Source organism: Hyposmocoma kahamanoa, unplaced genomic scaffold (genome assembly GCF_003589595.1).
Source record: "Hyposmocoma kahamanoa isolate Upper Pololo Valley unplaced genomic scaffold, ASM358959v1 109, whole genome shotgun sequence".
In the NCBI taxonomy this organism is placed as follows: domain Eukaryota; kingdom Metazoa; phylum Arthropoda; class Insecta; order Lepidoptera; family Cosmopterigidae; genus Hyposmocoma; species Hyposmocoma kahamanoa.
In genome coordinates this window covers 435,151-447,548 of record NW_020653361.1, presented here as the reverse complement: position 1 = coordinate 447,548, position 12,398 = coordinate 435,151, and the positions used below count along the sequence as shown (strand labels likewise).

At 35.2% G+C, this 12,398-nt stretch overlaps 2 protein-coding genes and 1 long non-coding RNA gene across 3 annotated transcripts in view; all 3 read left to right on the top strand.

The window, feature by feature from the left end:
* LOC113238829 overlaps nucleotides 1-672 on the top strand; it is a 24,976-nt gene extending 24,304 nt beyond the window's left edge. The window contains exon 6 of the mRNA XM_026475677.1: nucleotides 658-672. Within this exon, the coding sequence (XP_026331462.1) occupies nucleotides 658-672 (15 nt within the window). The remainder of the gene's footprint in view (nucleotides 1-657) is intronic.
* A 69-nt stretch (nucleotides 673-741) lies between these two features.
* Nucleotides 742-6,933, top strand: LOC113238931. Its single transcript, XR_003311146.1, has 3 exons — nucleotides 742-859; nucleotides 5,805-5,958; nucleotides 6,839-6,933. It is a non-coding gene; the product is annotated as an uncharacterized LOC113238931 (long non-coding RNA).
* Nucleotides 6,934-8,579: 1,646 nt separating this feature from the next.
* LOC113238820 lies at nucleotides 8,580-11,736 on the top strand. The gene is made up of 5 exons (XM_026475667.1): nucleotides 8,580-8,607; nucleotides 9,468-9,618; nucleotides 10,482-10,587; nucleotides 10,976-11,114; nucleotides 11,573-11,736. Exons 1-5 carry the CDS (start codon nucleotides 8,580-8,582, stop codon nucleotides 11,734-11,736), a joined length of 588 nt encoding a protein of 195 aa, XP_026331452.1.
* Nucleotides 11,737-12,398: the final 662 nt, after the last annotated feature.

The window sequence follows — 12,398 nt, the reverse complement described above, 5'->3', positions numbered from 1 at the left end:
TTGAAAAAAGTTTCATTCGAAAACCTCAAACCATGAAGATTCTATGACAATTCAAAGAACCTATTGCAATAAAACGGCAATTTCATACTTTAACCCCTAATATTTACTTTTCCCGGCTCTAGTCGATTCCGCGTAGTAGGTCACCATACTTAGGCCGTATTCTGATTTGTCGGTGCGGTAGCGGCGTGACATCAGTATTCTCGAACAATAACGTAACGCCTTCATCTACACACGTGTCGGTATATTCTCGGTATAAAATTAAGAAGCATACCGCTTGTGACGTCGCGAAACAATGACATTCTTCAATGATAAAAACATTTTAGTGTGTTATTTTTAACTCTGAATACTCTGCTTGTCTATAATTGTACAATACTGGATACTATACGATTTCCAGTACCAAATCAACATGCATGTTTCTGTCCGCCATCATGTTTAATGCGGTAAATGTCGAACATCGGCTGCACGAGCTTTCTGCTCGTACCCAGACTGCGCCAATTAGGAAGCTCACATTGAGATATAGACGCTCGGTAAGCTTTCGGTACTACGTGTACCGAGTGTACCGATACCGCACCGCTACCACATCGACTCAAGTAACGGCCTTACTACGCAGAATCGGTATCGGTATTCCGGGTAGTAAATATCGTGTCTCCCTTATAGGACAACCCGTACTAATGAAACAAAATTTCAGGTTTAGTGGCTGCATTTAGTAAAGATGGTGATGTTCCATTGGATAGCGTAATACACCCTAATTACAACTGGACGATTCATTGCAAAACTATATACCCCGACGCTATATCTACCAGTATCATTGTGAAATTTCTATATGAACCGAATAGCTTATTGCAGTCATTTTCAACAGGTACGACTTTTATCTAATTTTGGTGATGATTTTTAATTTTGAGTTTTAAGTACAAATTATGGTTTGATATTACACTAACAAATAATATAAAAAAAAGAAACATACATATAAACGGCTCCTCAAAATGTCAAGTACTTTTTAAAATATATGAAAATGAAATTTTGTTGGACCACCAAAATTGAAAGTCTGCACCAAAATCAGGATATTGGAAAATACAAATTAAACAATCACAAAAGCTACACTTTGTCCAACGATTTCTTTTATTTTCGCTGCGATATTTATTGAGACAGTAGATTACGTAAGGAAGATTATTCAAGTTGATTTCTCCGTTGAACCTATATAGGTTTTGGTACCTGTCTAATAAATTTTTATGAAAATAGATATGGTTTATGAATTATAACTCCACCAATGTAATTGAACATACTCTAGAAAACAAAAAAGCTTGCTCTACTATATTTTTGGATGTAACCTAAGCTTTTGGCATAAAGGACTTATTTACAAACTTAAGTCTAGACTGCCGAAACAGCTCGCGAAAATATTAGAGTCTTACATTGCTAACAGGTTCTTTAGAGAGCGACAAGAGGAAGTCTTCTCTGAACTGTAGAAAATTGAAGCTAAGAAAAAAAGAGAAGAACTGGACATTCGCTACAGAAATATGTACTGATTGCTTGGCAGACAATAAACACTATCTGTAAGCAATAAACTATTATTGTATAAACAGGACCTAATAATGCCAGTTTGGACCTATGGTATACAGCTCTGGAGCTGCACCGCAGAGACCAACATGGATGTTATTCAACGTTTCCAGAATAAAGTACTTAGGAATATTGTGAATGCCCCTTGGTATTTACGAAACGAAGACCTCCATCGAGACTTGGAAATGGTATTCGTAGACAAGATAGTACAGAAAGACGCCGAAGCCCACCAACGCAGGCTTCACCATCATGTGAACGTCGAGACCATTGACTCCTTGACCACACAAATATCATAAGACGATTAAAACGGACAAAACCATATGAACCAGTGTACTGTTAATGTAAGATTAAATTAATTAGTGCCAGTGTTACTAAACAAAAAGATTACATGATAAAAGTGTCTTCGCCTTAATAGATGATAAGAAAATTGCCAGTGGGTGAATTCTTAGTATAATTTGTGTATGTATTAGATTAAGTGAAATGTAAATTACTTATTAGTCTTGTATTTGGCTAGATTGTAAGGTATTTATGATGGACTTTATTGGTACCTTATAAATAAATGGAAAAAAAAATTATAACTGACAGATTAAATCACAGAAGTAGAAAAAGTATATTTGGGACTATTTATCCGGTACCTAAAACTTCGTAATGTTAGAAAAGATTATTTCATTTTTATTTTATTTTATTGGATGTACAAAACAGTTTACATTCAGTGGAACATGTTGAGATACAATTTATGGTCTTAATCTAGAATGTAGACCTAATACTTGTACATACAGCGTTATTATGCAAAGTGTAAACATATTTGCGTAAGGATTACAAAAAAAAAACAAAAAAAGGAATAAGTGAGAAAAAGTGGAAAAGTGGGATTACAACATAAAACTAATGCAACTAAAGCCTAACATAGATAATCATTTGGCAGTACTAATGAGAAGACGAGTTGAAATATTTGAGGAGATTGGTACGATTTCGACAAAGATTGTTGTCGAGAACATCAATGTGATCTCCAGATTCTGATATTAGTAAATCATTGTAGTTTCGGCACATTCTAGTCACGGGGTTATAAAGGATGTATTATTACGATAAACATTTAACACAAAGGTTTTAGGACGACGAAGATTTGGTTTAATGTTAAAGTTAATGTGAGATAGCAGACCAGGAGAAACAAGGCTACCGTGTATGAGCCTATGTAAGACTACAATATCCTGTATTTTACGTCGGGTCCATAGTGAACAAATTTTGAACTTGGTCAACCTCTTTTGGTAAGTCGCAAGAATGCGACCCAGACCCGAAAGCGAATGCAACAATTTTAAGAGCCTTGTTCTGTACTTGTTCTATGCGGTTGGAGTGCATTTCATAATAAGGGGACCATATAACGCAGCCGTATTCAAGTAAACTTCTTATGAGACTGTTGAAGAGGTTGATAAAAGTGGAGGGTCTTCTAAAGTTTTTTTGTAGCTCTTACGATTAAACCTAAGGTTTTATATGACTTGGATACGATGTAATCATAATGATCTCTAAAGGTGAGTTTTTCATCAAAGTATATGCCCAGGTCGCTTGCTACAGATTTGCGTTTAAGTGTTTTGCCGCCGATTGCATAGTTAAAGAATATTTTTTTTGATGTTTGTTAGTGAAGCTCATCACAAAGCATTTGTCAACGTGAAGGTGCATATAATTTTGTTTGCACCAGTCTGATATTGAAATGGCATCACTCTGCAGTGCAATGCAGTCATCGATGTCTTTAACGGTTGTGAACACCTTAAGGTCGTCAGCGTATAGTGGATATGGGCATTTCAGCCTATGGATCAGGTCATTAATGAAAATATTGAAAAACAATGGTCCTAGGTGAGAACCTTGGAGTGTGCCAGATTTGATTGGCTTGGGAACCGACTTAAAACCCTTTACAACAACTAATTGACTACGATTCATAAGATAGGATTGTACCCAACGTAATAGGTTTCCATGGATACCGTACCATGAAAGCCTTTCACACAGCAAAGCATGATTTACTTTATCAAAAGCCTTCCGGAAATCAGTATATATCGAGTCCACTTGTCCACGCATTGCAAAAGCTGAGCACAGATAATTTTTGTATTCGAGTAAGTTTGACACAGTGGATTTACCCTTAATAACACCATGTTACAGTTCGGATAAAGATAACTTTACGTGAGCGAAGATATGATCGTACACGATAGACTCAAAAACCTTGGCTACATATGATATAAATACTAATGGGTCTGTAATTGTCACATATCGGTGGATCTCCAGATTTGTGTACAGGGAACACATGTGCCAATTTCCAAGTCGATGGAAACGTACCTGCGCTTAACGACAAGTTAAAAATTATGTGTAAGGGGACAGAGAGTTAAGAGGCACATTCTTTAAAGAATTTGGATGGTATATAGAGTGGTCCCGCCCTTTTCCGGCGTCCAGCTCCTTCAGCTTCCGCATGACGTCATATAATGTCAATGTTATGTTCGATAGCACACCTTCACACATTTGTTGTGCATCAGTAGGCACCACGTGAGGAGAATCATCAAATACTGAACCAAAATATTGTGATAGCAGGTCACAGATTCCTGGACCGTCTGATGCTGTAACATTGCCCAGTATCATGATACTTGGAATACCTTGCTTCGCTTTTTTCTTATTTATAAAGCTCCAAAAGACCTTAGTGTTTTTGGTTATCGCATCTTCCGTAACAAACAAATAGGCTCTATAGCATTTTTTCATAAGACCCTTACATCTAGTCCTCAACATTGAAAAAGTATCATAATCGCGTGGATTTTCGTGCTTTTTATATTTTCTGTGATACTTATCCGTTTCAGCGAGGCTTTTTTTTAGAGAAGATGCAAGGATACTATTGCACTTTTTAAGGGGGATTTTTTGGAAAATAATCTCATTAACCACAGAGTTAAAGATGTCAACCACCGAGTCGACATCATTACTCGATAGTATGTTTGCCCAGTAAATTTTTCCTAGTTCCGTGCGTATTGCGTTGTAGTCACCGTTGTTAAAATTAAATCGCAAATTGGGTTTAGGTTTCATTTTCTTGTAATTAGTGTTGTTACAAACTATTATATCTAGTAGTGGGTGATATCGCTCCTGATGCGACAAAGGTTTGCTTTCTGTAACTAAAGTAAGAGGTGTAGATGACAGTACAAGATCTAGTGTACGTCCTTGATAGTTTACGATAGGGTTTACTTGAAACATATTGTATATATATAAGCACTGACACAGTAGTCTGGATTTTAGGTCAGACGGGCAATTGAAACGAAAGTTGTTTTTATCACCAGGACTAGCAGTGGACCATACCAGATTGGAAACGTTGAAATCACCTAATATTATGTTAGTACTATTTGTAGTCATATTGTTAATAGTTTTGTGTAAGCTATCGTAGAATATTGTGAGTTGATTTGTTGGTAAATGTGGTGGTAAGTAGCAGACACATATATTTATAACAGAATCTGTAGGTTTTTCAGGTATAATAGTTATCCACAAGTCCTCAATCTCGCTCTCCCATTCCCGCCGGCGAACAACATTATATTCATCTTTTACAGCAATTAAAACACCACCTGATTTACTTATAAGACAAGATTCACGATCCCTTCGATATACAATGTAGCGTGAATCTAAAAGTTCTCCATCAAAAACACTGTGATTCAAGTTACAGATAATTATTTACAGTCGTAATTACAGTTTAGTATATTTGGATATAATTCAGTTGTTTTTTATCTAATTCTGTTTACATTTTGATAAAATAATAACATTATAGCATATAGTGTAAATAGCCAAATAGATGCTTAATCAATTTACAAAAAAAATATATATTACATTGAATTACATAAATTTGTTTAAATCAGAACTGTTCTTAACATGTATAACAGACTCATTATCGTCTTTCCTCATGTAAACACGTTCATATTTTACCCAAACGTATTTGTATGCGTTAGCTTTTGCAAACTTTCTCGTCTCAGTATGTAGCTTCTTTGTAGCAGGTGACAAATGTTCGGCGACATATACGGAACGGCGTTCACCTTCTACTCCTAAATGTAATGAACTTAGTGTATTAGAGCGATTCGCCTTGTTGTATATTAACTTACAAAGCCTTTTTTAATTATTAATACAAGGATCGCATACTTAGAAAGAATTCCTTCGATCCAGCCAAATTCGTACCGACGTCACCTAGCAAACCGTCTCAGACGCTATGCCAACTAAACCACGGAACTAACGTTGTCGAATCTTTACAGCGGTCAATAGACCAAATCTGACAAATGCGATTCTGTACGAAATAAAAACCAATGAGAGCGGCTATGTATGTGACATCAGTACGAACATCACCGTCAAGGAGGGACCGTTAATGATCAAAGTTTCAGGGCATTACGATGTAATAGATCATTTTTGGTAAGTTTTAGAGTAGAAACCGTTTATTGCAACGTCACATTATAAAAAACACGTAAAAAAGTAATGTAAATGAAAACAAAAAACAGTGTAGCAAACATTTAAAAAACAAGTTTTAATATAACAGATACCTAACTTAATACTATACTGATATGAGTGCAGCCGAATGAATGTAATAAACTTGTATCAGCCCACACGCGTGCCTACCTGTCAATGCTAAGCACCGGTGGCATCGGTTTACCTCAGGAGCGAATTTGGGTTATGCGAGTAATACACCAATCTTCACGAGTCTCATTTGAAGTTTTTTTCTTTGGCATGCAAAATTTCCCTCAACTATTACATCTAATACAAGGCAGAAAATCAAGCGCTCAAACTAAAGAATTTCTCCAAATGTGTAAAAGTACGAAACAATACCTCCAATTAACACTACGCCAACTCGAATTTTGGACCTGTGTTGTTTTTATTTTATTTTCGTTTCTTTTTTTTTCACAAAATTCGTTTTTTGTTTTTCCAATTTTGTTTTTGTTTCTTTATTTTCATTAAATACGGAGAGCATAATATGAGTGAAATAATAAATATGGCTGTTTACAAAAATAACATAAAACGACGAAAAATAAAGTTGACGTAGCGTTCATTGGTGGTATCGAAATGTAGGGCTTCAAACTAGACAAAAATAAGCAACATCATACCTATAGTTTGGTCTAATCTATACGATTTCGTACATAATGCTTGGATATCCATTTCCAGCCCTACACGTAACTAGATTTATTACATTGGTATCATGGCAGGTGATTTTCTTTACTCGAGTTACCGGAACAAAACGAAATAATATCGTTACTTATTCCCCAAAATTTACCAAAACTCAGACTTACATTTGTTTCAGGTGCCAAAATATTGAGCATGAAGAAGGTGGAAACCCTAACGTATTTTTAACAAAAGCAAATTTTTCTGAATACGAAAATCCAAATGAAGCCATAGCTTTTATAGTGAGTATCTGATACATATTTTACTACACATGACGCCGCCGCCCGTTTCGCTATCTTAAGGCCTGTTCAGATGTAAGCGTAATTCGAAGCGAATACGGAATTTAGTACAAATTCCAAACTTATTACAAATTTAATTAGACTCTAAGATTGAAAAAAATATATTCCTGAGCGTAGCGAGACACTATGGATTCTATTTTTTTACACACCCCACATTTCACCTCACTATAGTGTGGAACTTGGTAGATGAAACAAAAACAGTTGAACTATAACAAATCAGCTTTAATAAACAATTGTCAATTTAATGTCAACAATAATAAGAATAGAACATACCAACGGATTTGTATTTCATAACTAAATAATGTACGACAAATCGCGTAGTTGTACGTGCGTCATTATGTTTTTTTTTCCTCGAAAGAAAAAGTTAAGTGCACCACAGTCCATCGTCAAGTTCGAATTTCAATAACCTTTTCCACGCTAGTGAAAGACGCTTTTGCGCGCATATTTCTAATGAGAAAGAAAGCCTTTCTAAGCTAGTGAGGTGAAAAATCTTTTTTTACACTACAAAGAGGCAACTTCACACAATACCCACCATTCAATCCTGTGAATTCTCACTATACTAAGGATGCACATTACAGTTCGATTTTTTTGAATATCGATAAGTGTCTATCTAAGTATTACCTAACATTTTTCGTATCGATTATTACTTACGACTATTATTTAACATTTTTCGTATCGATTTCTTTCATTGCGATTTTCAAGCGAATCGATTCAATAGAAAGGCAAATCGAATCGTCTAGACCAGGAAGCAATAAACATTTTGTAATAATATCATTAAATTTGAAGAAAACTCGATTTACAACAAATATTCAGCCGTAAATAGTTTTTTTTGTCCTCAATTTCGGGCGTTAATTTGTTTTTAACCCGAGTTAAATCCAGCATTAACAAAGTGCGCATCTTTCGCCACGACAATAATATCACGAACTCACAATATTTCCTAGCTTAATGGTTTACCAAGATCTACACAAAATATTCTATCGATTCACATCATCAGATTACTTTTCTGTATCTAATTTTGGTGGAAATATTTAATATTTAAATTTACTCTAGAAGACAATAGAATATTATCATAAACTATTATTTAATATTCGAGTAGTATCCTGAAATATTATTTAATATTTCTTGATGATATACTCGAATATATAAATAATAAAAATTGCCACCGAAATTAGATAGAGAAAACTAACCTGAAAATTACCCAGTTCTTTTGATTCGTTTCTTTAATGAATCTGTACAGGATACCATTGATATCGGTGGAAATCACACGGAATGGAATTGCACCATGCTGACATGGAAAGACGCTCTGGCTCTGATAAATAAAAATAATTTATATTATTATGAAAACGCTTACTATTCAAAAATAACATGCACGGGATCTGTTCACATTGATGGTAAGTTGTTATTAGAGGTGCCTATTACGATAACAGATAATGTAATACATTATTCTTACGCAATGTATAACTCAACTGAACTGGACAAGAAATGGCCCTAATCATTTAATTGCCGTGGTGTTTAATTATTTACTCTCAGACAAATAAAAATTATTCACATTATTATGAAAAAGCTTTTTATTCAAAAATAATGTGCATTGGATCAATTTATGTTGTTGGTAAGTCATTATGATGTTTTTGAAACGATTATCTTTATTCAGCGTACGTTGATAACAAAAAAGTGCTAAGTGAGAAGAAGTACGTGTTTCAGACATTTGAACAAAATCAAAATAAGTAGTCGCTACTCAACAGTCACCCAAATCTCTTTTCCATTAAAATTTTTAATTGTCATTACTGTTACCATCCGAAATTGGTTGCACCTGCTTGTTGCATCCCGGAACGGAAGGAAAAGAACAGTGGAAGTGCCTTTAAAGCCAAAACTCATTCATAATTAGAAACTTGATAATGATTTAACAAAACAATTAATTAAAAAGATATAACAAATTCTGAACTGTGAGTACATTTTAAACTACCGTATTAAATACCCTTTAAAATAATACCTTGTTCAATATCCATTACTGTAAGTTACGACGTATTGATTTTATTTTGAAATTTCAATCAATGTGCTGCCATCTAACGGTTAATAGCTGAACGATCACAACTTCGAGTTGCATTCAATTTTCGAGTTGCACGAGATAATTGACTCGACTCACTTCTACTGCATTTATTGTTCTGTGTGTATAAGAATAACATAGGAACTCTGTTCTCTTTAACGCTTTAGAACATTGAAACAAATTTCAATTTTGAACAAAGAATTTTGACTGTAGCTAAGTTGGCAGAACGACGCTACGGTACAGCAACCACGCAGGTTCAAGTCCAATTGAGTCGAAGGTATTTTTCTGTGTCCGATCTTTGTATTAATAATTATAACTAACGACTTTTGATTCTTGTATAACAACAATTTAATGCAACACATTTCATTTCTAATTACTCGCTACGGCCGGTTAAAAACAGTTTCTAATATAAATTTAATATTCAGGAGAGGAAGCAGATGAAAACGCGCTGCTCTTTGAATTGAAAAATGGCCGCGAATGTTTGAAACCAAATCAGTATTTAACAGTCAAAGATAACGTCACCTTGACAGTAAAGGTATTAAATCCTACAATTCGAGTAACTGGCTATCAGTTTTGGTAAGTTTTATTAGTTTATTTTCAAGGTGGTATTTCCAGCGGTGCGGAGAGTGTAGTAGGTGGACTATGAACAAAAACCATAGTGTAATAACACGAGTAGGGCAACTCCCGCCTGTTCAGCGCTTAGATACGACCTCAAATGACTTTGGTTGATCCGCATAACAGTGCAAGTAGTGAATTTGAAAAAAATATATATTGAAATTGAGAGTATACACTGATTTACACAGTATTGATCAGAGTAACCTATTGATTTTTTTTCAAATTAGTTTATCTTCACATATTATATGTATATTGAATTATTAAATAATATAGAATAATGGTTATTAAAATTTCATAATTGTTTTTAGGCCCTCATTGCTCTTAAGCCCGCCTAAGATCTTAAGGACAAGGAGGTGGCTCAAAACCAGCGCTGTCTGCGACAACAACGGTTCCAGGCAGCACAAGCTGAGACACCTCCTTTTGCCCTCTGACATGTTTGGCGTACCGTTTATTGTTTGTTTATGTTTTGGCTTAACACGTTATTTATGTCAAAAAGTGTCATTGTGACAATAAAGGATATTTGTATTACACCTTAGAGGATGGAAAAAAAATTGTGTCCATAGTCTAGTGTGAAAACACAATTCCTACAAAATTACCTCTAAATTTTATAAGAAAACCATACAATAGGTATACAATAGGTACTTTACATTTAAGACGTAATTTTTTCAAACGGCTTTAATATCGTTTGTAAAAAAAATAAATTCTGAAATTGCCCAACTCGATCCAAGCAAAATGAACCGTATTAGTACAGAAACAAAAATTAATTCGGAGCGTGGGGTTATCACGTAATTATTTTAAAATGTGGTACTCGTACTCTATTTCAGGTGCAAAAGAGTTGACAAAAATACCACAAATGACAGCAAAGTTTTTGAAACAAATATGACTTATATGTTACACACACAACGTCCAAATTACGCTGCTGCCGCTATTGTAAGTATTCATTTAACAAATAAATGTGTCAAATGAACACACCCGGTGTACTATTAGTATGAATCGCGATCTGTCTTTTGACTCGTATCTAATGTGTATAATTTCTTTAGCTTCAATGCCATTCGCGGCAATATAGATTAAGCCTAACGGTACACAGAACTATAATTTAGGGTGCGTACAGATCTGGCTGTTTGCGAAAACATGTATAAACATGTATTTAATTGCACGCATCCACAGCCGCAGCCGCAGTTCGCAGCGCCTTCGTCAGATCTGTAGGCATCCCTACCCAGCACGTCTATGACAAATTACTTACATGTGTAAAGCCCGCTAATCGCCACCCACACACATCATCACTGAATATTTTATTCATTGTTTTTATTACTTTCAGCCAATAGAATCAGCTCTTGGAGAATTCGATTGCTTTTTAGGTGTAGATCCACACGCGTATGATCAACACAGACACAATACGATATACGACGAAAATTCCAGATATAAAGAATTGTGTCGGGTCAGACTTAATGTTACAGGTTAGTTTAGAGTCAATAACTTAACAGTGATATAAGTGGTGACGATAGTATCTATGCGCAGTTGTTAGTAATTAGTAACCACAGTTAGGCCACAAACTGGACAACGGGGGCTCATAATTACTGTCAAATAAGTAACACTTAACAATTTTTTTTATAATATCAAGTGACGGGACGAACAAGTCGTGTGCATACACGCTTGTCCATATCAGGTCCAGTGCCACTCAGAGCTTTAAATCGCAAAGATCTGAGAAACACTGACACTGCGACTGTCACGCTAAGACATAAGTTGGCAAGTCCCATGTGCCTGTAGTTTCACCAGCACCCTTATCATTCAAAACCGGAACGCAGTAATGATTACATTACAAGACTAATATCCGAAAAAAATAGTTTAATTTCCTATATGTAACAATCGCGAAAACCTAAAGATCTCGATGACAGACGCTTTTTAATGTTTTAAGATACTTCATCTAGCGACGTGTGGGTGATTCTGGGCGTGGTGTTTGCGGGCGTGTCGATTATCGTCGTTTTGAGTTCCGGCGTAGCGGCTGCAATATTTCGGTGTCGAAGACAATGGAGACGAAACGAAGCCATGTCGAAAAGTGAGGTATCTCAAATTGATTAAACTTTTATAAGTAGAGTTTTTTGTCGATTATATTTATTTAACTTGTTTATTTTGAATTTAGTATTTGAATTTTCGTATTGTTTATTTATCACTTTTTTTAAGCCAGGAACTGGACGACAGCGACTTGATCAAAATGCGTATAATAAATTTGCAAATACTGTTCTCGACGCGCATCACGCCTCTCGCCAAAGTAGTAGAGTCCATCCCCATAAATTAGATGAATGACATTGTAAGACCACGCGGGTATCTCGTTCGTTCCTTCCTCTAATCTGCAAGATGTGGAATGATCTTGCCCTTGAAGTAGGTATTTACTTTGCGCATGATACATGAGGTTCTTCAAAAAGCGTGTTGACTGGACTCTCAAAGGCTGACAACGCATTGGTAGCTCATTTGAAGTTGCAAATGTCCATGGGCAACGATGACCACCTCCCATCAAGAGGCTCGGCAAACGAGCACGTTTGCCTCCTTCTTTACATAAAAAAAAATAGATGGCTCATTAATCAATACATAAAGAAGAATATAGTATAGACTATTCGTTCATAATTAAAGTGTATTTCCAATTCAGGCTAGATATTTGCTACAATATAGTAAAATATTTCCACAGTAATTCTAGCGTAATCATAGAAGTTATACGGATTTTATCTTTTATCTTTGTAATTTCG

Bases quoted from the DNA above. Each gene is read 5' to 3' on its own strand.
- LOC113238820 (XM_026475667.1), top strand. From the start codon at position 8,580: ATGTGCATTGGATCAATTTATGTTGTTG. The intron at 8,608-9,467 runs GTAAGTCATTAT...TTTAATATTCAG, and splicing joins TGGATCAATTTATGTTGTTG to GAGAGGAAGCAGATGAAAAC. The intron at 11,115-11,572 runs GTTAGTTTAGAG...TAATGTTTTAAG, and splicing joins GGTCAGACTTAATGTTACAG to ATACTTCATCTAGCGACGTG.